The sequence below is a fragment of the Chelonia mydas genome, chromosome 19, assembly GCF_015237465.2.
Source record: "Chelonia mydas isolate rCheMyd1 chromosome 19, rCheMyd1.pri.v2, whole genome shotgun sequence".
NCBI classification, from domain to species: Eukaryota; Metazoa; Chordata; order Testudines; family Cheloniidae; genus Chelonia; species Chelonia mydas.
In genome coordinates, this window is record NC_051259.2 from 18,395,563 (window position 1) to 18,422,483 (window position 26,921).

Below are 26,921 nucleotides of genomic sequence, written 5' to 3' on the forward strand. Positions count from 1 at the left end.
GGAACTTGTATTTAAATAACCTTAATTAAAACACAGCAGGCCCCACCCCCGAAGGAAAAGGAAACAAGTGCGCCAGTCACTATTTATTTTTGTCTCTAAGCTATTTCCATTTTGGCTTTAATGAGGGGGGTGTTTCAGTTACGGCCCAGCCCGGGCCCGGACACTCCGCCCCCCCACGCCCCCTCCCCCGACACTCCGCCCCTCCCCCCCCAGGCCGAGCCCCGCCACCCCGCCCCCTGTCCGGACACTCCGCCCCCTCGCCCCCGCCACTCCACCCCCCCCAGCCCGGGCCCGGACACTCCGCCCCCTCCCGCGACGCTCCGCCCCCTCCCGCCCCTAAGTCCGGGCCCAGACACTCCACCGCCCCCTCCCCTGACACTCCGCCCCCCTCACCCCCTCCCGCCCCGGACACTCGCTCTCACTGTGACGGGAGCGGCGCGCGATGTATGCCGGGATAGCCTCCAGGCCGGTCCTCCTGATTCCCAGCCTGCCCCGGGCCCGCTTGAATGGGGTATATCCAAGATGGCGGCGAACGCGAATTCTTGTGGCGGTCTTTCGCTGTTCGACTGCCCGAGCTGGTGAGCGCGGCGGGGCCCGGGGGGGACGCGGGCGGCGGGGCGGGCCCGGCCCCGTGCTCCGGGGCTGGGGGCTTGGCCGCGGCGCGGCGGAGCCTCCCGTTCAGCAGGTTGCCGGCCAAGGTGCCAGCCTTGGTGTGGGGGTCTGTCCTCGGTGCGTGCCGCCGTCCGGTCGCTCCGAGCTGCGGCCGGGCTGCTGGGCTCTGCCCGGGCCTGCCCCCGCCGCCTGCTGCGGCTTGGGACAAAGCGCTTTCCTTCCCCGTGCCTCAGTTTCCTTACCCGCAACATTAATAAACGCCCCCCCTCCCCCACGGGTGTGTAGGGCGGGTGCCCGGCGAAGCAGGCGCGGCGGGCCGCTGCTCACCTGCCCGCCCCTGTGCGGATGGCGAGTGTCTCTCAGCGCAGCTTCAGGCGTGAGTTCTGGTTCCTACTGAACGTAGCGGCTGAAATAACAGGCGTGTTTCAGAAGCGGCGTTATGTGTTTGCTCGGTAAGTGTTTCCCCAAGACCTTAGCAAAACAGGGAGTTGGGACAGAGCAAGCAAAGGCCTTGGCATGCACAGTGTGAGACGCCTGTTAACTTGGAAGTGGCCGTGATTTTTTTCGTGTTGCTGAGGGGGAGACTGTCAGAGGGAATGCACAGGTGGAATGTGAAAGCATTATGGACTTGGTAGGTCTTGTTCTTTTTGGAGCTAAAGATAGCAAAGGCCTATTTGGTCATCCACACCATCATCCTTGCACAGTGCAGGACTGTTCTCTTCAATACATTCGAGTACTGTGCTCAGTAAAACTTTAAATTGCCTAGGAGAAAACTATGGTAAAAACATTGAAGTGGCAAAGTCAAGCACTCAAAAATCAGGAAATGCCAGTTGTAGCCTAATTCCGACCCTTGTTTGTATGCATGTGATCAAGTCTCTGCTGGCATGATCACCTATTATTTCTTCCACAAGATGCCAGCTGTATTCAGTGGATAGTGCTCACCGAATGTGTGTCTGTTCAATATTGCTTTTTATCCTTCTCATCCCTTTGTATCATCCCATGCTTTATTTACTGCACACCATGTAAACCTTACACTTAATACAAAACTACTAATTTACTTATGGGCTCTTCTAGCGTTTTCATTGTCATAATATCTGAGAGATTCACAACCATTAAGGAGTGCTCCTGTGAGGCAAGATGGTGTTAGTTTTCCACCTATAAAATAGGGGTGTTGTACAGGGAGATTAAGGCCAAAATTGTTAAGTATCAGCTAATCATGGATGCCTAAATTCAGATGGTTTGGGCCTGATGTTTCAGTGTACTTAGCATATTTATAGCACGTCATATGCTCAAAGCAGAGAGCGATCATTGACTTCACTTGCAGTCGTGAATGCTCAGCGCTTCTGCAAATCTGGCCCCAAATGTCTCAAGTCAGCACCCAGAAAATGAAAAAACCCAATTAGTGATCACTTATGAAAAGTTTTGTTTAAGTGACTTGCCAAGCGTCACATAGGGACTCTGTGGCACAGATGAGTATAGAATCCAGTTCTCCAGGGTGTCATTCAACTGTCTTAACCAGGAGACCATCCTTTCTCTTCCTTCAATCCCGTGCCTCTTTTGCGACACACCTTCCCATTTGCAATAAACAAGGTAGGGGTCCTACAGGCCACGCACATTCACTGCAGAACCCTGACTCATTTTCTGAGCACCATCTATCATGTGTAGGGCCCTACCAAATTCATGGTCATGAAAAACGCATTACGGACTGTGAAATCTGGTCTTAGAAGCCTGCAGTGGGTGGGAGAAGCAATTGTAGGAAACGCCTTCCTTAGTTCTGGTATTGAGCATGCTCAGTCCAGTTACCACACCACACAGAAACTGTGTGGGGATGGAGCATACTTGGTGCAGACAGAATCTTCAGAGAAGAATGCTGCTGGCTTTTAACAAACCTCTCCAGAAGCATGTGCGAACTGCAATTTTTCAGAGGCTTTTAACTCATCCAAATTTGCTAGATTTACACTAGAACAGCAAAAGCTGCATCTCTGACACACGAGCAATGTCCCTGCCACATTTCAAGTTCCTCCTCCAAAGCATGCAGGTAATAAAACTTCAGTTAAATCACTGAAAGAATATTTTAGCACCAGGAAAATGTTGGTTTGCCTAACTTTTCTCTTGAAAACAGCTTTTTACTAACACTTTCAAAAAAAATTCAGCATGTGGCAGGCACCCAGAATGTAAAATTTCAGCCCCAGTGTTTAAAGTTTGGCCATGTTATAAGTACCTCAGAATGGGGTCTTTGTATTACAGAGTGTCAGGCACACTCCACCATTGGTGTTTGTGCTTTAACCAGTTGTGGGGAGGAGTCCTGCTTGCAGGTGGACTTTTTTTTATTTCTTCTGATCTTGAAGTACTAGTCTGCAGTAAAGATTTAGAATTTCATGCTTTGTTTAAAAGCTTTGTTATAAACTATGCTGGCACCTGTTTGTTTATAAATTCTTGGTCATAAACTTAGTTTTAATTTCTTCTGGACTGAAACATGGACCACAAGGTCTTGACATAAGCACAGTGGTGGGTTTATAAAAGCTGGGTATGTAAATCATATGTATACAGAGGAAACATGGCAAACTGTCCTCCAGTTGGCTTGAGAGGATTTGCAGGAACAGCCTTCAGCTGTACAGTGTTCCTGAACTCCTGGTTATTTGAATCCTTCACTATCCAAAAGTTTCAGGTAACCCCTGAGTTGTGTTTATCCTGCAGGGTGAACCTCAGTTATCTGTGTATGAAATATAATGTGTGTGTGATACAAAACTTGAAACTTGGTTCATCAGAAGGCAGTTGGCAAGGGAATAGTTGGTTTCAGCAAGCAAGTCTGGAGAAGCAAGTAGTTGGGGCCTCAAGGCACTGCTAGGAAATTTGATGTAAACTGGAGCATTTAAAGATACAAATTGCACTTCACAAGTATCTTTGAGCCAAGGTCAAGCTTTCACTGGTGGAGATGTCACAGTGTTATCTGGAGAGGATGAATGCCTTCAGAGTTCAGGAAATTCCACCATGCCCTACAAGCCAGGCACTGGGATCTATATAGTAATGTAGGCCAAAATTTTATGAAAGGGGTGGCTAAATTTAGGCTCCTAAATCTACATTTAGAGACCCAAATAAGTGGCCTGATTTGAAGTTAACACATTAAAATAAAACTTGTCCAGCCCACATCTTGAACAGCTAACACATTTTAAAAATACTTTTTTAAATATGACAGGTTTCAGAGTAACAGCGGTGTTAGTCTGTATTCGCAAAAAGAAAAGGAGTACTTGTGGCACCTTAGAGACTAACCAATTTATTTGAGCATAAGCTTTCGTGAGCCACAGCTCACTTCATAAATGGTCTCTGAAAGATCTTGATCATTAAAAGAGGTGGCATGCTCCAGCTAGACTTCTTTGCTAAAGGCAAAAATGAGAAATGGCCTGACAGGCTTGGCCGACGCTACAGAGTTACATCGATGTAAGCTGCTTTATGTCGATCTAACTCTAAGTGTCTACACTACAACGTTGCTCCTGCTGATGTAAGTCACCCGCTACACCGACTTAATGACCCCACCTGCACGAGAGGTGTAGTGCTTAGGTCGATGTAGTTAGGTGAACACAATGTCAGTGTAGACCCGGCGTTGCTTACTCAGACTGTTCTGGCTGTGAGCCCCAGGTGGTTGACGGCGAGAGCCCCACCACCCTGGGGCTTGGGCTGGCAGTTTCCCACACTCACAGTTAAATCAGTGCAAGCACTCCTGATGGTGACACACCCCGCCAACAGAAGGAGCTTTGTGCGGACATGCAAACCGGTTTAATCACTGCAGTGGCTGTACATTAACTAACTTAAGTCGACTTAATTTTGTAACGTAGACTTGCCCACAGATGTACCTTGGTAGATTGCAGCCGGGAATTTCCTTGTTTTTTCTTTTTCGTACCTCTGATCTCAGGTGTCGTCAGGAAGGCGTGACAGCAAAGAGCACGTGGTCTTGGTAGTTTGAACTAGGGCACATCCGTTGCGGGTACTCAGATTCTGGGCTTAACTGAAGTCTCTGGTTCTATTCCACCTCTTCCAGATCTCGTGTCTTACCAGAAACAGGCCGAATTCCCTATCGAGACTGACAGAACCTGAACATGCAGTGTTAATTGGACCAGCTTCTGTTTGTGAGACAGACAAGCTTTTGAGCCACACTGAGCTCTTCTTTAAGTCTGGGAAAGGTACTCAGAGTCACAGCTAAATGCAAGGTGGAACAGATTGTGCTACTTATACTAAACATATTGTGAGGGACCATTCAAGGTAGAGTGGCCCATTAACACCTCTGCAATCTTTAAAACAAAAAGGGGGTAGTGGGTTAGATTGTTGAAAGAAACCATAAATCCAATGTCTCTGTTCAGACCATGATTTTTAGTGTCTACCAGTTATTAAGTTAGTTTAATTTCATAACCCACTAACCCCCTCTTTCCACCTGTTCCATCTTGCATTTAGCTGTGACACTGGGGCTTTCCCAGACCTCAAGAAGAGCTTTTGGGGCTCAAAAGCTTGTCTCTCTCACCAGCAGAAGTTAGTCCAATAAAAGATATTACATCACCCACCTTGTCTCCTTAGGAACCTGAACTTGGCAGCCTCGATTGAGATACTGAGTTCTGATCTAGTCTTTTCCAGTGAGTGTCAGATTCTACTAGAATTGTAAGGTTTCCACAAGTTCTTGTTAAAGATAAACGCCTTTATTCTGGTGGTGCCAGAAGGCCCCAGCTAGGAATAGGGTCTCATTGTGCTGGGCGTTACACAAACATAGGTAGGAAAAGGTTCCTGTACGGAAGGGCTTAGAATCTAAGGCTAAGTCTACACTGCACACCTTACAACGGCGTGGCTGTGCCATTGCAGCTGCGCCGTTTAAGGTAAGCAGTGTAGCCGCTCTTTGTTGCCGGGAGAGAGCTCTCCTGGTGACAAAATAAAACCACCCTCCACAAGGGGCAGTAACTTCATCGACGGGAGAGCAGTTCCTGCCAACAAAGGGCTGTCCACACCAGCGCTTTTTGTCATTAAAACTTCCATGTTTTTTTTCACATCCCTGAGCGACATCATTTTTAATGAAGAAAGTGGAGTGTGGACAAAGCCTCAGGTACAAAGGGCAGAGGAGGGAAATACAACGTGCAATGAATTGGCACCATTTTGTTAGCTATGTGTTTTCGTGTGTAAGTGGGGGGTTGTTTTTTTTTGTTTGTTTGTTTTTTCCCCCTTACAGGTAGAAAGAGGATGGGGAATGGCAGGAAGCGTAACATTAGTAAGAGCAAAGAGTAGGAGAAGGAAGGAGTAGAAAAAGACAATCAAAGCTTCTCATTTGCCTAGCTATGAGCAGCAGCCAGTGTTTTGTAGGCATAACAGCAGAAGTGAGTCTTTAGGAGGCTACGGTAGTGGCTGATCAGACTGTATACAAACAGAGGTCTTTGATACAAAGATTTTCTGCTAAATTTTGGAGGAAAGGAAATGAGGGATAAGGGCTGTGATTTCTTGTGTCCTTCTTTCAAATGTTTTAGATCTGGAAAGGCACATGCACAGCCCCCAACACACTGTTTTCCAGAGGGTTCTGAAGCACAACCCCAAAACGTTGACCTCTGCAGGTAATCCATGAGGAGAACTCCAATTACAAATTTCTTTCCCAATGCTCCAGTGTCACTGCTCTTGTACAGAGCTTCCCAACAGTAGCAGAGACTCTGGTCTCTTACACTCCAGCTGTTCAGAAATTGGTGGGCAGCATGTAGCTGAGAATCATGGAGGTGTGTAGAACGTCTGAACAGCACCAGAGGCAAGCAATGGAGATATTCCTAGTGGAGGAGGAGTAGAGTACTGGAGATGGACAAGTACTAGAGATGTGTCCTCACTGTTTCCCCAACAATCAGGAGGTTTTAAAATGCAGGGATGGGGAAACCACTGTCTTGCTTCTAGCAGCTGAAGGGATAGGCAGGGGGCTTCAGATTTCAGATATCTATTAGCTAGAAGTTAATATAAAAGATGGAAGTCCCCAAGCAGGGTGCAGGGACAGCCTTTGTTAGGAACCCCAGCCCCTCTCCAGTTCCAGAAGCTGGGAGCTGGCTGCGTTTCTCACCTGGCATTATCCAAGGAAGTTGTTAATGGCAACACTACCCCGCTCATCTTTGTATCTCTCTTGTTGGTTGGTTTCCTTTGATGGCTAGCAGGTTTCTGGTGAGTGTTTCAAGCCCATCTAACCTTAGTGTGCTGTGGCAACTGAATAACTCGGTAAGTAGAGAGATCTATTTTTATCTGTAAGCAAAACGAATCTAGGACTTCACATACAGGACACTTGTGGGACTATTATTTTTCACAGTAAACCTGCTTCAGTTTGGATTTGTTTGGGATTGATAGAACGATGGTACAATGTTAACAATACTACACATCAATATTTATTTCTCTCCTTATTTTCCAGGGCAGGAAAACCTCCCCCTGGCTTGCATCTGGATGTAGTCAAAGGAGACAAACTAATTGAGGTATGAAAATAGATGTAGTAAGCGTTTTAGATGCATGCAGAAGGAGATGGGATTTAACCCATCTGTTGATGGGGAATTGAATTCCATTGCTTCATTTCCCAGTCTTCCCCCTCCATTTGTACCTCGAAGTGACCCTTCCCTCTCTTTGTGCGCCCCAAAGTGACCCTTTCTTCCCCGACATGCGCTTTCCTTTTTTTTATTAACAGTGATCCAGCCCCCAGCCTTTCACCACAACCCTTAATGTTTGTAACTGATTTTGATGAAGTGCAAAGTCCCCTTTGTATACATGCACTGGGTCCCAGTCAGGAAGCTGTGCTGTGCATCTGTCAGCGACATGGTGGCATGGTGATTGGGTTTAGGAACATAGGACTGGAAGGGACCTTCCAGGTCAGCAAGTCTAGTCTCTTGCTCTCAGAGGTAGCCATTTATATAGTCCATGTAAATAAACGTTGCCCGCTCCATCTTAAAACTGGTTAGGTGTTTTGCCCCCACTACTCGTATTGAAAGGCTGTTCAAGAACCTGACTCCTTTGATGGTTAGAAACCGTCTTCTAATTTCCAGCCTAAATTTATTCATGGCCAGTTTATCCCCATTTGTGCCAGAATTGTCCTTTAGCTTCAAGAGCTCTTCTCCATCCCTTGTGTTTACCCCTTCCCTCCAATGTATTTAGAGGCAACCTTATTCCGTCTAAGCCTTCATTTTGCTAGACTTAAAGGAACTTGGCTTGTTTGTCTCCCCTCATAAGAGAGGTTCTCCCTTCCTCTCATCATCCTAACAGCACTTCTCTGCATCTGGTGAGTCTGCATTCATCTTTCTAGAATGTGGGTAAATCCCAAACAAAACACTGTTCATCTACAATTTAAAAAAATAAATGCAAGTATTTCCAAAACTGTTACTTTGTGCAAAGCCTTATTTTACTAAACTTAAATGTTGGGTCAGAGTTGTCTGCTTATCCCCTAAAAGTACATATGCTATTGAAGGTTTTAGTATAGCTAGTCTTGGATTCTGACCAGCAGTCCTTGTCAGAAGTGCTCCAGGAGCCTGGTTTTGTAAGCAGAAGCTCATTTAACTAATGCCTGGGGAGCCCAAATGTTTAATGCAAAGTAAGTAGTATTAGACTGATTCTGAGCTCCTTATTGCAGGGGTTTGTTACTATAGTTTACGTTGTAATATTTTTACAATAAAAGTAATGCTTCTCTCTTGCCTAGAGTTCAGCAGTGGGAACAAAACCATTCAGGGAGCCAAAGGTTACAAAGTAGGGGGAGCCAAAATAATGCTGCTAAGCAAGAAATTGGAGCATTAAAAATCTGAGGTCTGGTGAAGAGAACCAGAGGAGCTGGGGGTCATTGTTCACTGGTTTGCAGTATACGATGTTGCAGGATCTTTGGCCAGCAAGGGAAAATTGCCCCTGACTCACAGGAGATTGTATTTGATCTGCTGGTCCATATTTTGGTTATGGTACCAAAAATACCCTCTCTTCCCTTTTAACGATGCATGTTCTGGAACTTATTTAATTGTATTCTTCCCAAGCCACAGTCCAGTTATAATTCACAATTTTTTTCTACTGTACAACATAACCAACCCAATTTGGGGGTGGCGTGGTGAAAGAACCTAGTAAGTCTTCAGGCTTATTTTAAGCACTTTGTTGATGTATCTCTTATCACCTAGTATTGTCTGCAGTATATTGTTTGTCTGTATAGAATGTAAGATCCTTGGGACAGGGATTATGTCTTGTATGTGTTGTATAGTGCAGAGCGCGACCATAGTCAAATAGCAGATATTTAACACCTTAAGTGATTCCTTCACCGGGATTCTTCTGAAGTGCTACTCGGATGCCTTGGCATCCCTGCTCCGATTCTTTCTTGTCTTGTAATCGCTTATCCTGCCCTTCTGCCATAAGCCATATATCACAGCCAGCAACTTCAAGGTGAAAAATCTTCATCTTTCAATCGTCCTGCAGGGCCTATATTCCAACACTCGCGGGTATGTAAAACATCTGGCTGTACCATGAGTAAAGGCTGGACATGTTGTGACATCAAGAACCTGAAAATGCAGTTGACTTCACTGATTTTCATTGGTCAACTTCATAGGGCTGTAAAAAGAGCAAAGATAGTGGCAGGCAAAGTGGATTTCAAAAATGTTCACTTTTTCTAATCTAGTATTGTTGGTAAAGGTGAAGAAATGTTTGTTCCCGACACATGACCTTAAGTTAACTGTCCTTTTTAAGGTTCAGCTGTTTAGACTAGTCAGAAAGCTCTGCATGTTTTTCTGTAGTTAGTGGCTAGGTTATAGAACACTTCAATCTTTACAGATTTACTAAGCACTTGATACTAACCGAGCTATCTGTATCCCAGCTCTCATGTAGAGATCTGAGATACAACTTGTGATTGCTGGGTCTGAGAAGTGCAATATTAAAACAAGCCATGAAGTATTAAGCTCAGCATGTAGAGGATCACGCTGGGTTATAACTCAGAGGCACAGATGAGTTTTAAGCTTGTCTACACATAAAATACTGCAGTGGCACCACTGTAGCGCTTCGGTGAAGATTCTACCTACGCCAGCAGGAGGGGTGTGACCGTCTATGCTATTATGGTCACCACTTTTACAAGATTATGATATACTTTGTACAAAATTTGCCTTGAGGTATCATTTGAGAACTTAATCTGCTGAACATTATTATCCCATTGAAATATGAGTAGAAAACTCTGAAGTTGATATTCTACTGTATGGTTATTAGTGAAATATTTTAAGTCTGGGTAACACTCACAAACCATTTTTCAGAGACAAAGACACACTGGCACCCCCAGACAGCCCCCTTGACTTTACTGATACCTATCACTTGCTTAAGCAACCATTCTCCTGCAGGGGGAAGGTGTGAATATGAAACTTACATTGCATCTCAGGAACATTTCAGCCCTCACATAGTCACATGGTGGATGTGCACCCCAATGGGGGGAGGGGGATCCTCACAGAGGGGAGGCTGGTATGAGAGAGAGAAACCTCCAACTCGCCTCTCCTCCTATCTCTCTGCTCATCACATCAACGGACACCTGACTCTGAACTGACAGAGTGGTCCCTGGCTGAAAGAAAATCCAGACTGTGAACTATGACAACTTGTGGTGAAAGAGTCTCTTGCTTTAGACGCTATTCGATAGTTAAAGGTTAGGAAGTAGCTTCCGTGTTTATTTTCTTTTGTAACCAGTACTGACCTTTTTATGCATTATCACTTAAAATCTTTCTATAGTTAATAAGTTTGTTTCATTTTAACCAGTGTGTGATTGTTTCATTTTAACCAGTGTGTGGAGAAACTCCATTTGGGATAACAAGTTTGGTGCATTATCATTTTCCTTTGCTGAAATGACTAACTTTCTATGAGCTTGCATTGTTCAGCAGTGTGCTGGACAGTACAAGACACACATTTCTCGGGGAACAAGACCGAGACTAAGAAGTGGCGGGTGTTGCCCTATATGTAATTTATGAGTGACTGGTCAGAGTACTTGTGTATTTAACTGGGAGTGAATTTACATACTGAAGGCTTCACAAGCAGACCAGGAGTAGCTGCTCTGGCAGTAAAGCAGTGTAAAAGGCACCCCAGGCTAGAGAGTTCAGGGGACACCGCTGTTCAACAGTCCAGATCGTACCCTGGGGAATGTCACAGTGGTGCAGCGAGGAGCAGGGTATATGCACAGCTTGTCGTTCTGAGTGAAGTTTGCACTTCAAGCACTGGTGTAGCAATTTTAAGTGAAATTCAAGCGTGGTGGCTGAAAACAGTCGAAGGGTTACAGTTTTGTTTTCTGTTTGCTTATTTCGGGAAAGGGAAATAGGAACAGAAAAGCATAAAAAATGAGCAAAGGTACAGCAGCTACAAAGATGGATATGGCCAAGTTGAAGGAGAGCAAATGAACGCAAGCATTGGTTAACGCAGAGATTAAACTGAAAATGAAGGCATTAGAGCTGAGAGAGAGAGAAGCAGCAGTAGCTGCTGCTGCTTTAGGAGAAGCCCATAAAGGAGCCCTGAGGCAACTGGAAGCTGAGGCTCACAGGCGAGCCACAGAGCTGCATGAGAACCATGGAGCTGAAAGCCAAAGAGGCTGAGGAGAAGGAAAAGGAGCGGAGCTACAACCTGGAGATGAGAGCAGAGTACTATAAAAGGCACCCTAGTCTATAGAGTTAAGGGGACACCACTGTTCAACAGTCCAGAGTATACCCTGGGGTCTGTCACAAGGGGTTTTCCTGTCAGTGTAGGTAATCCACTTCCCCAAGAGGCAGTAGCTAGGTTGACAGGTGAATTGTCCCCTTGACCTAGTGCAGTCTACACCAGGGGGTAGGGGACTTAAGTTAGTTTAACTGCATTGCTAAGGGGGTGGATTTTCTTAACCCATGAGCAACGTAGTTATACCGACCTAACTTCCTAGTGTAGACCAAGCCTTCATCATGGTCAGATAAAGGCTGTAAAATTAGTGTTCATTGTTATTGATTTGCCACTGCCTTGTGAAGTCATTACACCTATGCAAAGTGAGTGTCAAATACTGCCAAGTCCGAATGGCAACATTTTACACTTAGTACTGGTGTAAATGAGAAATTGCATCGACTCTTCTCCAGCCCCTTCGGACTAGAAGTAAGAATAAGAACTGACCTAGGAATTTTTCCACAGTACTTGAAGCCACAGGATACGGTGCTCATAGGGATTTAAATACCCATGTCTGGTTCTGCTCTCCCAGTAAGAGGGAGTTGGTTGAGAATGTGAGAATAAAAGGGAAACTTAGTACAAGGAAGCACCAGCTCCTTGACTCTCCATAATAAGAAATGGGATCACAGAATGCAGCTCCACAAAGGTATTGAATTCAGGAAAACCACCTGGGGAACTGAATCTAGTGAGTAAGACACTTTTGGAAGAAGCAATAAATCCATTGGGGTGGAAAAATTTGGGGAATCCTAAAACCTGCCATGATTAAAGTGCAGCTGACCTCAGAATTAAAAGAACAAGAAGCAGACAATATGGCTTTGCAAAGAAATGCTCAGATAAAATGAGGTCTTGAGAAAAAACCTCTATGAAACACTGATGTAACCAAACAAACCAGAATCCATTAAGACTTGCAGGAAAAAGAGAAGGGCAGCAAAAAGATACTATCCAGAGAGGCTAATATGAATGGGAAGAGCTCTTCTTAGAAGTGCATGTGGTGGAGGAGAAAAACACCAAATAATGCTTCAGAGGTGGCTAAGAGAGCCATTTTCTTCTAAAACTGTCTTGTCCAAACTTTTATGTTTTGGTTAACTTGGAAATAAGGGAAGACCTTGTACAAATTGCTGTTCACAAAGAGCAGGTAAGGGAATATACGAACAATGTGAACATACACCAATCGACAGGTCCAGATGGCACAATTGGTGGGCGAATAGAATGCAGAAGTTGTGATATGTTCTGGGTTTTGGCAAAAGCATTTGATGATGTCTCGTGAAATTATGCTCCGAAAATTTGTTCAAATTGACTCTGATATGAACACTATCGTGTAGATTGAAAACTGGCTGCAGGCCTGATGGTAAGGGATGATGATAAATGGTAACATGCAGAGTTGGCAGAGGACTTATCATAGAATATTAGGGTTGGAAGAGACCTCAGGAGGTCATCTAGTCCAATCCCTTGCTCAAAGCAGGACCAACACCAACTAAATCATCCCAACCGAGGCTTTGTCAAGCCGGACCTTAAAAACCTCTAAAGATGGAGATTCCACTACCTCCTTAGGCATCCCATTCCAGTGCTTCACCACCCTCCTAGTGAAATAGTGTTTCCTAATATCCAACCTAGACCTCCCCCTCTGCAACTTGAGACCATTGCTTCTTGTTCTGTCATCTGCCACCACTGAGAACAGCCGAGCTCCATCCTCTTTGGAACCCCCTTTCAGGTAGTTGAAGGCTGCTATTGTGCCTTGTCGTCTTTGGGTAATGATCTAGAAAAGAGAAGAAACACATGAAATTTGCTAAACATTCATTAGTGAATGCTAAATTGTGAGAAGCCGCAAATGCCATGTGAGCAGAGAAATACGTAATACAAATGGGGTAGAGCGCTTAAAAACAAAAGCAGAAAACAAAACGAGGTTCAGTTTGGAAAAGGTGAGTTAATCCATAAGGGGGAAATTTAATCTGAAACAGAATAAAAACTGGAATATCAGTAATGCTGAAAGAGACTAAAGGTGATAGTGGACAGCTAATTAGGCAAGTTTGCAAAGAAAATGAGCCCAGTGCAATTTTGTATCTGTTGATGAGGCACAGGAATAGATGTCAAGATGCCTGTTCCTGGCTCTGTCCCTCACCATGTGACTTGGTGCTTAGTCACAGAAGTTGTCTGCCTTCCCCAGGCCCTCCAACTATAGGCCTGAGAAGATTGCATATGGAATATTGAGATCCGTTCTAGGCATCCACATTACGAGAAAGATTAACAAACAAAAGAGCAGGAAGAGCAACTTAAATGATGAGGAGCTGGAGGGATTAAGTTGAGTGATTTGAAGAGCTGCATTCATTTTCAAGAAACTTTGAGGATTCTGCTGCTGCACAGGGCCTTTAGGTCTCTGTGCTCTTCGGCCACATGGGACTTCAGAACCCCAGCCTCAAGCACTTGGAAACGAGGAACTGCTGAGTTACAGTCTCCCAAGTTGAGCTGCTGCTTCACACACAATACAACCTTAATGCAGCCCCTCTTTGGGACATTACTCCTTGTAACATTCTTTGGGAGGTGGGGAATATTTGGCTAAATTGCAGAACAACAATCAAAAGAGATCTTTAATGTATTGTTAGCATCTCTAATTGTGGTTGTGCAGGTGGCAGTAAGGAGAAAAGGCAAGTCAGTGTGAGCACCACCAATCAGCAGCACATCTCCCCACATCAGTGCTGATCAGGGTAGATTAAGTCAAAGTGACTTTAAATCAACAAGCAGGAAACCTTGACTTGAATCGTGTTTTACCTTTGTACTTTTTAATTTTTGCTAATGAAGGGATGATTCTCATTGGTTGGTAACCACTAAAATGTGTTGATTTGCTACTAAATATAGCCTTTATGCTAAATTTGGTGGTTCTTTTTGCTGACCAGGAGGATAAATTATATCTGTACATGCTCATTTAAGAAATTATGTAACTTAATTTAAATGTATTCAGATTCTTAATTTTCACATTTTATATTGTTAGAAAATGGTGAATGATACTTTCTTTACTAGATTAATTAACTTGCAATTTGCATTAAGCTGTATTTGGATGAAAATTCAATTAAAATACACACACACAGCATTTTAAAGTATTTTTATTAGCTCAGTAAAACTACCTTAAATGTTCTGGTTACATAAATTTTTTTCTTATCAGAACATTTATCAAAACATGCTTTGCAAATAAAACTGATTTATTAAACAAAGGAAGTATTATCTGTAGTTATTGAATGGAACTAATTGTTTCTGGTCACCATAGAATCCTAGAAGTGGAAGGGACCGCGAGAGGTCATCTAGTCCTGTCCCCTGCACTCAAGGCAGGACTAAATGTTATTTAGACCATCCCTGACAGGTTTTTGTCCAAGCTGTCCTTAAAAATCCCCAATGATGGAGGTTCCACAAAGTCCGTAGGCAATTTATTCCAGTGCTTAACCACCCTGACAGTTAGGACGTTTTTCCTAATGTCCAACCTAAACCGCCCTTGCTGCAATTTAAGCCCATTGCTTCTTGTCCTATCTTCAGAGGTTAAGAACAATTTTTCTCCCTCCTTGTAACAAACTTTTATGTACTTGAAAACTGTTGTCTCCTCTCAGTCTTCTCTTCTCCAGACTAAACCCAATTTTTTCAATCTTCCCTCATAGGTCATGTTGTCTAGACCTTTAATCATTTTTGTTGCTCTTCTCTGGACTTTCTCCAATTTGTCCGCATCTTTCCTGAAATATGGCACTCGGAACTGGACACAATACTCCAGTTGAGGCCTAATCAGTGCAGAGCAGAAGAATTACTTCTCGTGTCTTGCTTACAATACTCCATGTCCCTTCATTACTTTAGAATTAGTAGATCTCATCCTCTTAAACCTAGTTTTTATTCATAGATTGGAAGGGGAAACCAAGCTTTCCTGCTTTTTCAACTCCCAGTTGGTTTCTTAACTTTGAATGAACTTATTGAACTGAACTAGTTGAATAAACTCAACTGAAGAAAATATCTTTGAACCTACAGAAGAGGCTACTGCCATCAAAAACTTGTTCAACACTTCAGCAAATTCTGGTTCCATGTGCTTGGACAGTGACTTCCACCAATTTAGTTTGACCAGGTTATTTTAGACTTTGCAACAAAAGTACTGCTTAATTTTATTTAACTTAAGTTAAAAACGTTTTTTAAAATAATTATGAATTCGTATTAACTGTGATGTTGCCATGCAGCCCACTGCCCATTCCATCAGACTGTATGAATAGGAACCCTAGCGTGGTGCTATGGGCACACGGGAAAATGTCAGCTTTTGTTGGCCAGGGTGCTGTGATGTTCCTATATGCGTCCACACAGAGGCAGAGTTGTATGGTGTGCAGCAGCACCTTAAGTGAGCATTTCTTGGTCTTCCAGTGTTTGAGTTGGAGGTTTCTAAGTTCCATGACTTAGAAGGGCATGGGGACTTTTTGAGTCACTGTAGTTTAAATCTTAATCCATCCAGACCCTTAATCATCTAAATTACTTCCCCCATAAGGCACAGCACACACCTAACCAATGCATGCGTCAACCCTGAATATCAGCTGATGTTGCTGCAGTTCTAATTAAGTTCTAATTTGTTATGCCATGAGGAAGGTTAATGTGGTGGCGGCTAGTGTTTCCTTACTATCTGCAGGCAGAAGGAAGTTCCTTTCGGGGATATGTCACTTGTCAATGGAAATACACTCTGTTGCAGGCGCGGGCAAACGTTTAGGCCTGAGGGCTACATCGGGTTTTGGAAATTGTATAGAGGGCTGGTTAGGGGAGGCTGTGCCAGGCTGCCCCTGCCCCCTATCTACCCCCCACCCTCCTGGGACCCCTGCCCCATCCAACTCCCCCTGTTCCCTGATGGGGGGGAGGGGGAGAGGGGAGAGGGCAGGACCCCTGCCCCATCCAACTCCCCCTGTTCCCTGATGGGGGGGAGGGGGAGAGGGGAGAGGGCAGGACCCCTGCCCCATCCAACTCCCCCTGTTCCCTGATGGGGGGGAGGGGGAGAGGGGAGAGGGCAGGACCCCTGCCCCATCCAACTCCCCCTGTTCCCTGATGGGGGGGCGGGGGAGAGGGGAGAGGGCAGGACCCCTGCCCCATCCAACTCCCCCTGTTCCCTGATGGGGGGGCGGGGGAGAGGGGAGAGGGCAGGACCCCTGCCCCATCCAACTCCCCCTGTTCCCTGATGGGGGGGCGGGGGAGAGGGGAGAGGGCAGGACCCCTGCCCCATCCAACTCCCCCTGTTCCCTGATGGGGGGGGCGGGGGAGAGGGGAGAGGGCAGGACCCCTGCCCCATCCAACTCCCCCTGTTCCCTGATGGGGGGGAGGGGGAGAGGGGAGAGGGCAGGACCCCTGCCCCATCCAACTCCCCCTGTTCCCTGATGGGGGGGCGGGGGAGAGGGGAGAGGGCAGGACCCCTGCCCCATCCAACTCCCCCTGTTCCCTGATGGGGGGGCGGGGGAGAGGGGAGAGGGCAGGACCCCTGCCCCATCCAACTCCCCCTGTTCCCTGATGGGGGGGGGGGAGAGGGGAGAGGGCAGGACTCCTGCCTGCCCACCCCACCACCCCATTCAACCCCCGACCACCACCCCAAACTCCCCTGCCCTCTATCCAACCCCCCCGCTCTCTGCCCCCTTACCGTGCAGCACAGAGCACCGGTGGCTGGCGGCGCTACAGCCGCACCACCCAGAGCGTTGTGCCGGTGTAGTGGAGTAAATTGCTCTCCGTAACTGCTGCCGTAGCACATTCCTACGCAGAGCAGTTTAATACACTACACCAGCAGCATGGCGCGCTGAGGCTGTGGGGGAGGGGGAGCAGCGGGGCAGGGGTTGGGGGCGAGCCTCCCAGGCCAGGAGCTCAGGGGCCAGGCAGGAGGGTCCCACGGGCTATAGTTTGCCCACCTCTGCTCTATTGGCATTAGACCATAGTGTCTCATAGCTTGGTACCTTGCTTTTTTAGGGTTTACATTGAGTGGATGTCATGCATGCCCAACCTTAATCCAGTTAAAACAAAATACTTTGTTTATACAATAAGTATGGAGAGCCGGAGTAAGAAGGAAAAGCTAAGATGTCTAACAGAAGAAATGGGCTGATAGGTGGATTTGGCTGTGGGTGAAAACACACTGGAGAAACCAACCAGGCCAAACAAAGCTCTGGAGAACACAATGTAGGTACGGGTTTCAGAGTAACAGCCGTGTTAGTCTGTATTCGCAAAAAGAAAAGGAGTGCTTGTGGCACCTTAGAGACTAACCAATTTATTTGAGCATGAGCTTTCGTGAGCTACAGCTCACTTCATCGGATGCATACTGTGGAAACTGCAGAAGACATTATATACACACAGAGACCATGAAACAATACCTCCTCCCACCCCACTCTCCTGCTGGTAATAGCTTATCTAAAGTGATCATCAGGTTGGGCTATTTCCAGCACAAAATCAGGTTTTCTCACCCTCCACCCCCCCACACACAAACTCACTCTCCTGCTGGTAATAGCCCATCCAAAGTGACCACTCTCTTCACAATGCATGCATAGGAACAGAGGACTTGCCATTCTGCACTGAACCCAAGGTACGTCTCTGACAGTGCCCAGTACCATATACGTCACAGGAAGGTGTGAGAAACCCCACGGTAGGCACATGTGGCATAATCTCTTCCCCCCGGCCTCATCCTAATACCTAATAGTTAGATTGGTTTAAGCCCTGAGGTATAAGAAGTGTTTTATCCCTTCCAAAGCTGTGTTTTGCACTGGCCTCAGGGAGGTGGACTGGATAGGACCCAGTTGGTCTCTTCAATCTCCAGTTGCTCTGATTCTATAAGGCAGAGCTTCCTTTGAATTTCCTTTGAGTGGGTCAAGACAACATTGAAATGTTATCCAACAGGTTTTAATATGCTGAGACCATGTGTCGCTTCCTATGTCGTGCATAGGCTTTCCTTTCTCTACTAATTTGCTAAAGATTTGTGTGATTGTGTTGGGTTTTGATCTGTTTGCTTCATGTTCTAGAGCAGAGGTGGGCAAACTTTTTGGCCTGAGGGCCACATCGGCATTGCAAAACTGTATGGAGGGCTGGGTAGGGAAGGCTGTGCCTCCCCAAACAGCCTGGCCCCCGCCCCCTCCCACTTCCTGCCCCCCTCAGAACCCCTGACCCATCCAACCCCCCCTGCTCCTTATCCCCTGACTGCCCCCTCCTGGGATTCCCCACCCCTAACTGCCTCCCGGGACTCCATCCCCTATCCAACCCCCCCATCCCCTGAATGCCCCGACCCCTATCCAACTCCTCCCCCTCCCCCCCCCCGCTCTCTGTTCTCTGACTGCTCCCACTCCCTGACAGCCCCCCTAGGACTCCCACGCCTATCCAACTGTCCCCTGACTGCTCCTGAGACCCCCTGTCCCTTACCCAACCCTCCCCGCACCCTTACCATGCTGCTCAGAGCAGCAGGAGCTCGCCACCGGGCTGGAGCCAGCCACACCATCCACGCTGCCTGGCAGGAGCATCGGGCCAGAGCGCTGGCAACGCGGTGCGCTGCAGGGGAGGGGGACAGCAGGGGAGGGGCCGGGGGCGAGCCTACCTGGCCGGGAGCTCAGGGGCTGGGCAGGACGGTCCCGCAAGCTGTAGTTTGCCCACCTCTGTTGTAGAGTCCATGTTTTTAGGAAGATCTGGAAGTTTGTATAAATCTGATAAGGTAACGCTGCTATTTATTTAATATTCTACCTCAGAAACTGATCATTGATGAGAAGAAATATTATCTATTTGGGAGAAACCCTGATCTGTGCGATTTTACCATCGATCACCAGTCCTGCTCTCGGGTCCATGCTGCCTTGGTGTATCACAAACATCTTAAGAGGGTTTTTCTCATAGACCTTAACAGCAGTAAGTAACTTGGCATTTAACCAGGGCGCGGGTGTAGGGTGATTTGATAGTTCGACTGGTTGGATTTTGAAGATGTTTGAAAGAACATTTTGATGCATGAGGATTGAGTTTGTGTTAGCTTCTTATTGACTGAGGCCTTGTAACACTTCCAGTGCACTACATCCCAATGCTCAAACCCTCTTGAACATCCCCAGAGCTATATTCCTTTCCAGTCACACTTTGCCATGTGGGGAAACGATGGCCATCTGGGATATGAACTAACGCTCATTCTGAAGTTGACACAAGCTGGGGCTAGAGGGATTCCTTGTGTCACTCAGTGTCCCTCCCTCATTCAGCGATTGGTGATGGTATTTCCAGGCTCTCGAGCGGATCAGATTGGTGGCATGGCAGTGAGGTTCCAGAGGGACTTGGCCTTCCCTTCAAAACTATAATCTTTTTTGACTACTTCTGGTTAGAAAGCTACATCTCCATTGTGTAGGGCACTTTCTCAGGATCTGGTACTCAAGGGAACTCCAGCCTGTTCCATGCAGATGGATACAAGCAGGGGGTGGCTAGAAATATTAGAGGAAGCCTGAAACCAAAGTGTGCTTGTCATTTCTGTTAGTTATATGGGGAGCGTTGACCCCTGCATGGGATGTTAGGGTGATAGCGTTACTGCAGTGACATGTATATATCCAGCCATCCACGCGTGGGTTTTGGCAGTGTTCCAGTTCCCCAATGACCGTCTGTTTTTTTTTTTTCATTCTGATATTCTCCTCAGCACATGGCACGTTCTTGGGTCATATTCGTTTGGAACCTCACAAACCCCAACAGATTCCCATTGACTCCACGGTTTCATTTGGTGCCTCTACACGGGCATACACTCTACGAGAGAAGCCGCAGACACTGCCGTCCGCAGTTAAAGGAGATGAGAAAATGGGTGGTGATGATGAGGAGCTCAAGGGCTTGCTGGGCCTGCCAGAGGAGGAGACCGAGCTTGATGTGAGCACCATGAAGCATTGTACCTCTTACTGGATAGCACTCCCCACCATCGGCTTGGGGTGCTCATTTCCCTGGCGCTGTAGATGGTTTTAGGGGTGTCTGCTGCTGGCAGGCACTCACAAGCCATCTCATGCCATTAGGATAGGCTTGCTTTCATGCTTCTTTCCAGCACCTCTTATATAACAGCCCATGTTCTACCACTCCAGCCAAACCCACACCAGGTCACTGGCAGTTCCCCAGCCCTGCTGCTGATTCACAAGCCATGCCTGCTGTAGCCCCATTACCTGCTAGTGGAGGGCAGGCCAGGAGGGACACAGACCAGTGCAGCTGGCACTTCTGCCCCATTCTTTCCTTGAGGTTTAAGGCTGGGGCTAAGCCATGTGCTGTGCTCTGCTGTTAACTCTCAGCCGGCAGCTTTGTGCGTTATAGCTGCACTGACCATTTCCTCCCTGATTGTGTCCTTAGAACCTGACAGAGTTTAACACAGCCCACAACAAGAGAATCTCCACGCTCACCATAGAGGAAGGGAACTTGGATATTCAGAGACCAAAGAGAAAACGGAAGAACTCCAGAGTGACGTTCAGCGACGATGACGAGATCATTAATCCAGGTGAGCATGTGTATCTTGCCCCTCCATCTCCTCGCCTCCAACCCTCTGAGAGCCTGCGTACTAATATCCCATATTTGGAGATCCCGCCCGTGGCCGGCCGGCCGGCCAGTCAGTTGGAAAACACAGAAATCTGAGTTGGAGACTCCAAGAGGACTGGCCCTTCAGAGAAGTGCCCACATTTCTCCACGTCGGTGTTATGCGCCCTCCGAGGCACCTTCCAGCTAAACAGTACTGTTGCTGTCTTCCGAGAGGCACATGAGGTCCCTCAACCCCTACAGCTCCTAGGCCGCTTGCTGCGCACCCAGGCGAAGCCCCTGAGGCGGTAGAGGCCAGACTTCCGAGAGCTCCGAACTCACAGTTGCACCAGTTTTTCAACAGCTCAACACCATACATGCTGAGCTCTCCTACTTTGGTGTCTAAATGGGAGCTGAGTGTTTCTGAAAATCTAGCCCTAGATGCTTTGAGCACTTGTAGTTGCCGGGATGGCAGACCTGAGTTTGGATCCACAGCTCAAATTTCCCCTGCTAATCTGCATGGGCAGCTGTGGGGGGGACGGGGTTAATGGTAAGCCTAATGCTTAAACCATTTAACCTTTTACATCCCACTTCACGCATCAGCCAACATGAGTTGTTCAGGTTCCTTATTTCCAATTTGAATTTGTTTGTCTGGAAGTTTGACAAAGTGTGTCTGGAAGGAAGGTGGGTAAGGTAAATTAACCATTGGAACAACTGTAACCTACAGAATATCAACATCCCCATCCCCATCCCCAAGCGTCAACAGTTCTTCCAGCTCTTCCCAGCCTAAATAGATTGGGAGCCCACTGCCACTAGATGGCCCCAGCAGTCTGAAGGATCCTAATTTCTCTCCCGTGTGCACACAGCTTCTGAACTGCAGCTTTCTGAAGGGAGGGTGCATACGATACTTCCATGCAGAGATGCGCTTGCATGCCGTGGGCACACTGCAGTGTACATCCTCTCTTGTAGCCATTGTACTAAAAGCATAATCCTTCTCATGCTTACAGAGGACGTGGACCCTTCAGTTGGGCGTTTCAGAAACATGGTACAGACAGCAGTGGTCCCAGTTAAGGTACAAACTAACTTCCAAATCTAACCAAAACTCTTCATCTGTAATTTGTAATCTGTAGCGTGAATTATTGTCTTAAATACTATGCATTAGGGTGCGGGAATTGTCAGTGTTTTCTTTTTGTGTTCAGATGGATTAAAGGGAAACTGGCAGGTCTGTTCAGGTTCATAATTTAGGCAGCATTTTCAAAATTGAAGATCAATAGAAATGTCCCAAAATGCTTTTCTAAAAATCAATTGGCTGTAGTCTTTTGGTTTTAAGAAGTTATGGGGTGAGAGACAAAGTACTGTATGGATTAGAGCAATGGTGGGCAACCTGTGGCCCATCAGGGTAATTAGCTGGCAGGCTGCAAGACAGTGTTTACACTGACCATTCTCAGGCACGGCCGCCCATAGCTCCCAGTGGCCACAGTTCTCCATTCCCAACCAATGGGAGCTGCGGGAAGTGGCACGGACCACAGGGACGTGTTGGCCGCTGCTTCCCACAGCTCCCATTGGCCAGAAACAGCAAGCTGCGCGCGGCCATGCCTGCGGATGGTCAATGTAAACACTGTCTCGCGGCCCGCCAGCGGATTAGAAGCTGGCTAAGGGGCAGAAAACACCAAGTAGGAATCAATGGTCTGTTTTCTACATGAGAAAAGGTTAACGTGGGTGTCAGAGAAGGTCCCATATTAGGACTGGTGAGGTTTGGTACATTCACTTTTTCTGTGGGAAGGCAGGGAACAAAGAAGTGGGCAAGTCTGCAGATGGCACCGTTGTGTAGGATACTCAGGACTAAAGAAAACTGAGGAACTTCAGAATAGCCTAACAATGTGATTGCAGATGAAATCTGCAATTGACAAGTACAAAGTAACGCGCATGGGAAGGAATACTTTGAGTTACTCTAAGATCACTTACGTTCTAAATTAATTATAACTGTTCTGGAAAAAGACCTGGGCGATCGAAAGCAAGACATAAAATCTGCCAGTCATAATCCAGAGATGGCCCTGTTTGTCGTTTTGTATCCAGGTAAATAAATACCCTTCAGACACCCACTCAGCCATGCCGTTTGGACGCAGGCAGATTGGGCAAGCAAGCTCAGGAGGCAAAGATGGGAAGCTTAGTCTATTCCATAAACTAAACCCTACCTGATGCTTTCAACACCCAGGACTGGTCTACAGAGTTAGGTTGATGTAAGGCAGTTTATGTCAACCTAACTATGTCAGCGTGGACACTACAGCCTTGCTCCCGGTGATGTAGGTGCCTTACTACACCAACATATTAACTCCACCTCCACAAGAGGCATCAGTGTAGTGAGGGCAATAGTGTCCATGTAGCCCGGGGTGGGCAAACTTTTTTTGGCCCAAGGGCCACGTCGGAGTTATGAAACGGTATAGAGGGCCAGGTAAGGAAGGCTGTGCCTCCCCAAACAGCCTGGCCTTTGCCCCCATCCACCCCTTCCTGCCCCGACTGACCCCCTCAGAAGCCCCGACCTATCCAACTCCCCCTGCTCTTTGTCCCCTGCTTGCCCCCTCCTGGAACCCCCGTCCCTAACTGCTCCCCCTATTCAACGCCCCCCCCCACCGCTCCCTGTCTCCTGACCGCCCCCTCCCCGAGCCTCCGCCCCCTGACTGCCCCACGGGACCTCCTGCCTTTAACCAACCTTCCCCCCGCCCCCTTACCAGGCCGCTCAGAGCGGCAGGACAGGCTTATTGGAAAGCCTGGGAGGTGGGCGGGCACAAGCTGCGCCGCCTGTGGTGGCGGGGGAAGAGTGGGGGAGGGGCCGGGGTCTAGCCTCCCTGGCCGGGAGCTCAGGGGCCAGGCAGGAGGGTCCCACGGGCCAGATGTGGCCCTCGGACCACAGTTTGCCCACCTCTGATGTAGACACAGCATTACTTACATCGGCTGTTGGCTGTCATTCTTGTCAATTTCTTGTTGATGCTGGAGCTGTGAAATTGACAAAAAGGCTGGAAGGTTCCCTGCGGTGAACCCCACCCCAGGGCAGGTGGAGGCAGTCTCTGCTCTGAGGACAGGCTGCCCTCTAGGCTCCCAGCGGGGAGCTCTACCAAGAACTGAGAGCCTGTGCTCTCAGCCCCCCCTCGCTGCCCCTGTTTAGTCAGTGCCAGCACTCCTGGAGAGGACGTGCTCCACCGACAGAAGGAGGGGAGTGGTGGACATGAAAAACCACAGTAATTAATTAGTGCAGTGACTGCGTCTCCACTTAACTTAAGTCGACCTAAGTTTGTCATGTAGACATGCCCTCAGTCTGTCCTGCACTCTGCATCAGTGAGAGCATTGGGAGTGACTTCAATGGCAGCCCCAAAGGAAAGCCAGCTGGGGTGATGGGGAAGAGGATAACCTGTCCGTGTCTGTGTAACGCCTTCATATAGGACAAAGCTGTGCATGGTGACTGGTGGTGGTGTGTGAGGAGAAGGTGAAAGAATTAGATGGGATCCAGTTAAAGTGGCTGCTTCTTCTGGTCCCCCATGCTGTGAACCGTTCACTAAACAGTTCCCTCTTCCCTCCAATTGCAGAAGAAACGGATGGAAAACCCAGGCTCGCTGAGCATGGACGAGTCTGTAACCCGGCGCATGCAGAACTTCCCCTACGGCGGAGGATTGTATGGTGGCCTGCCTCCCACTCACAATGAGGCAGGTTCCCAATCGCATGGTATTCATGGGACAGCACTCATTGGGGGCCTGCCAATGCCCTACCCCAATCTTGCCCCAGAGGTGGACTTGACTCCCGTTGTGCCATCGACAGTTAGCATGAACCCTGCTCCCAACCCAGCCGTCTTTAATCCTGAAGCTGTGAATGAACCGAAGAAGAAGAAATATGCAAAGGAGGCCTGGCCAGGCAAGAAGCCCACCCCTTCTCTACTGATCTGAGATGGGCTTTGTTTGGGGGTGGGAGCGATGAACTTGAGAAACTGTTCCCGTGCAGTATCGTCTTTTAAAGTTTGTGTCCTAACCACATGTAATATCAAGATTGGAAGAGTGAAATGTCCCTCAAAGATCTGTCTTCAAAACATTTTTATATGTCTGTATAAAACACATCTCCCACCTCCTTTTGAATCCAAAGGCCAGCAGCCTTTTCCCTTAGCCATTACTCTCCATAAGTTAAAGGGACACTGTCAAGTAATTCAACCCCCAAATTTATGGCCTGATCCTGCAAACACATCAACTAGGTGTAGTGCTTACTACTATGAGTAACCTTGCTCCAGCTAGACTGCTCAGGGCAGTACGCCCTACCTTAAGAGTAAGTGTGCCGGCGCAGGCCTAAATTCAGTACTAAATCGGGCTTTTGTGTGTAACTTTAAAACATTACAAAATGTAATATACATGGAATGGCTTTTATTGTTTTACTGTTACAAAATCACATAAAGGCTTTTAGTTTGGCTGTAAACATTCCCTTGTACTTGCAACCTAAAACACTGCAGCATTTGGGTAGCTCTTGAGAAGCTGGAGGTGAAATGGACAAGAAATAAAAGTGAAACTGACTAGTCGATTTCTACTCATCACCCTCTGTTAAACACAAAAGGCAAACAGCAAAGAAATGGTTAGTGTGAACTCTTCTTTTCTTAAAAACCCTCTGCTCTGATATTTGAGGTGTTACAAAGGACACAGATAAGGATACTTGGGGTTTTTTAAATATGGTTTTTAATCTTTCAGCTGAAATGAAATATCTTTTATTGAAGAAAAAACAAACACACACATAGCGCCTTAAGATTTGTGATCATACAAGGTGTCAGGTCTGTGATTAGGAGCAGCTAGCCAGCCAGCAGCCATGAGTTGGTCACATGCAAACTACATGGGTTTTAATGATTAAAGAATAAAACTGTGTGCAGTCTTCTGTATGTTGTCCTTTTCCCCTGCTAACAGCTGAGGGCAGGGGTTAAAGACAAGCAGCAGATTCCTGAAATGATGGTAGTTTCTTAGTGGAATGTAAAATCCTGCCTCATCTAAACAGAAGCACTTTTCCAAGCTTGGGTACACAGCATTCTGGTTTGACCTCTGTTTTCTTTCAGTTGAACAAAATGAGAAATTTGACAAAGATTTGCAGGAGTATTCCCAATCTTTAGTTTCTAAAACTGAAATTTTAAGTTCATTCAATATTTTGCTTCAGAGAAAGCAGCGATACTTTGCCCTAGGCTTATTCAGGAGCCTTTAAATTGTGTGATAAAACAGTTCATCTAATTAGTCAGCATATTATCTTTGGGAATTCCTCCAGAATATGTGCACTGACATTTGACGTAACATCCCTGGCAGGTCATTAGTAGTGCATTGTGAGGAATTACCTGGCAAACTAGTGTGGCCATCAGAGGTATGGTGCCCTTTAATATATCCGATCTGGCCATACACCCTTGAACTGCTCTGAACAGATGTTCCAAAATCAGTGTAATTTTTGCTTCTGTAGAATGACAAATTCTATTATGTTTGTGGTATAAAAATGAGATAGTAACTACCCTAACCAGGATTGGTTGAAGTCCCTTATGGTCTGGCTGGTTCCCTCCCCCTCTCCACCATATCTGGCTCAAACTACTAGATGCTGGAGCTTTTTCTGGTGTCATTTCTCCATGGTATGATGGTGTGTTTCAATGTTTTAGGTTGTCATGCTAAATGGCTTGTGTTCCTCCTTAGTTCCTATTCCAAATCCTCCAAAGTCCACTTGCAGACTTCCTACCTAGATTTTTAGTTCTACTTCTTCCTAGGCTGTAGGATTTTTCTCTTTCCTGCCAGTCTGTGTTATGAAGGCAACTCTTTAGGATGTGACCAGTTGGGGCAAGTAAAAGTTGAACAGACTTTATTTTACAAGTGACTCTTTGCAAGATCTCCCTGGGGAAGGGGAACTTTCCTGCTTGTTGTCTTGAAGCTCTTCTCCTCGTTGGGTTTGTACAAGCTCTCGTTATTTCAGAGCTCTGTGGCTATTACAGGCCAGGAAGGAGGGGATGGCATGAAACCCATGGGCTTTGTACAGAAGTTTGTACATTTGTGTAATAGGCCTTTTCACACTTTCTGTTTAGCTTTTTACCTGTAACCTTTACTACATTGTAAATTAAATGCAGATTTTGCCATTGTGGAGTTTAGTGTGTTCGTTCCCAACCTAGCGCCCTGCTGCAGTTGGGCATTTGCATTGCATGTGGC

The 26,921-nt window shown here is 46.9% G+C and overlaps 1 protein-coding gene and 1 non-coding gene across 4 annotated transcripts; both read left to right on the forward strand.

Annotated features, from left to right (window-relative positions):
* Positions 1 to 369: 369 nt before the first annotated feature.
* On the forward strand, positions 370 to 26,851 carry PPP1R8 (protein phosphatase 1 regulatory subunit 8). 3 transcript variants are annotated; one of them, XM_037881532.2, is made up of 8 exons: positions 550 to 578; positions 898 to 1,064; positions 7,019 to 7,079; positions 18,972 to 19,125; positions 19,886 to 20,106; positions 20,572 to 20,716; positions 21,738 to 21,802; positions 24,312 to 26,851. In XM_037881532.2, exons 2-8 carry the CDS (start codon positions 958 to 960, stop codon positions 24,663 to 24,665), a joined length of 1,107 nt encoding a protein of 368 aa, XP_037737460.2. In that variant the 5' UTR covers positions 550 to 578; positions 898 to 957; the 3' UTR covers positions 24,666 to 26,851. The 3 variants fall into 3 exon arrangements, with proteins under 3 accessions (XP_037737461.1, XP_037737460.2, XP_043388360.1); XM_037881533.2 differs by lacking the exon at positions 898 to 1,064 and having other exon boundaries at positions 370 to 578; XM_043532425.1 differs by lacking the exons at positions 550 to 578; positions 898 to 1,064; positions 7,019 to 7,079 and adding an exon at positions 10,142 to 10,240.
* Positions 9,398 to 9,562, forward strand: LOC114020906. The gene has a single exon (XR_003565632.1).
* Positions 26,852 to 26,921: the final 70 nt, after the last annotated feature.

Excerpts from the sequence above, each read along its gene's own strand:
- PPP1R8 (XM_037881532.2), top strand. The coding sequence starts at position 958 with ATGGCGAGTGTCTCTCAGCGCAGCTTCAGGCGTGAGTTCTGGTTCCTA. Across the intron at positions 7,080-18,971 it reads AAGGAGACAAACTAATTGAG|AAACTGATCATTGATGAGAA; the intron begins GTATGAAAATAG and ends ATTCTACCTCAG. Across the intron at positions 20,717-21,737 it reads TGACGAGATCATTAATCCAG|AGGACGTGGACCCTTCAGTT; the intron begins GTGAGCATGTGT and ends TCATGCTTACAG.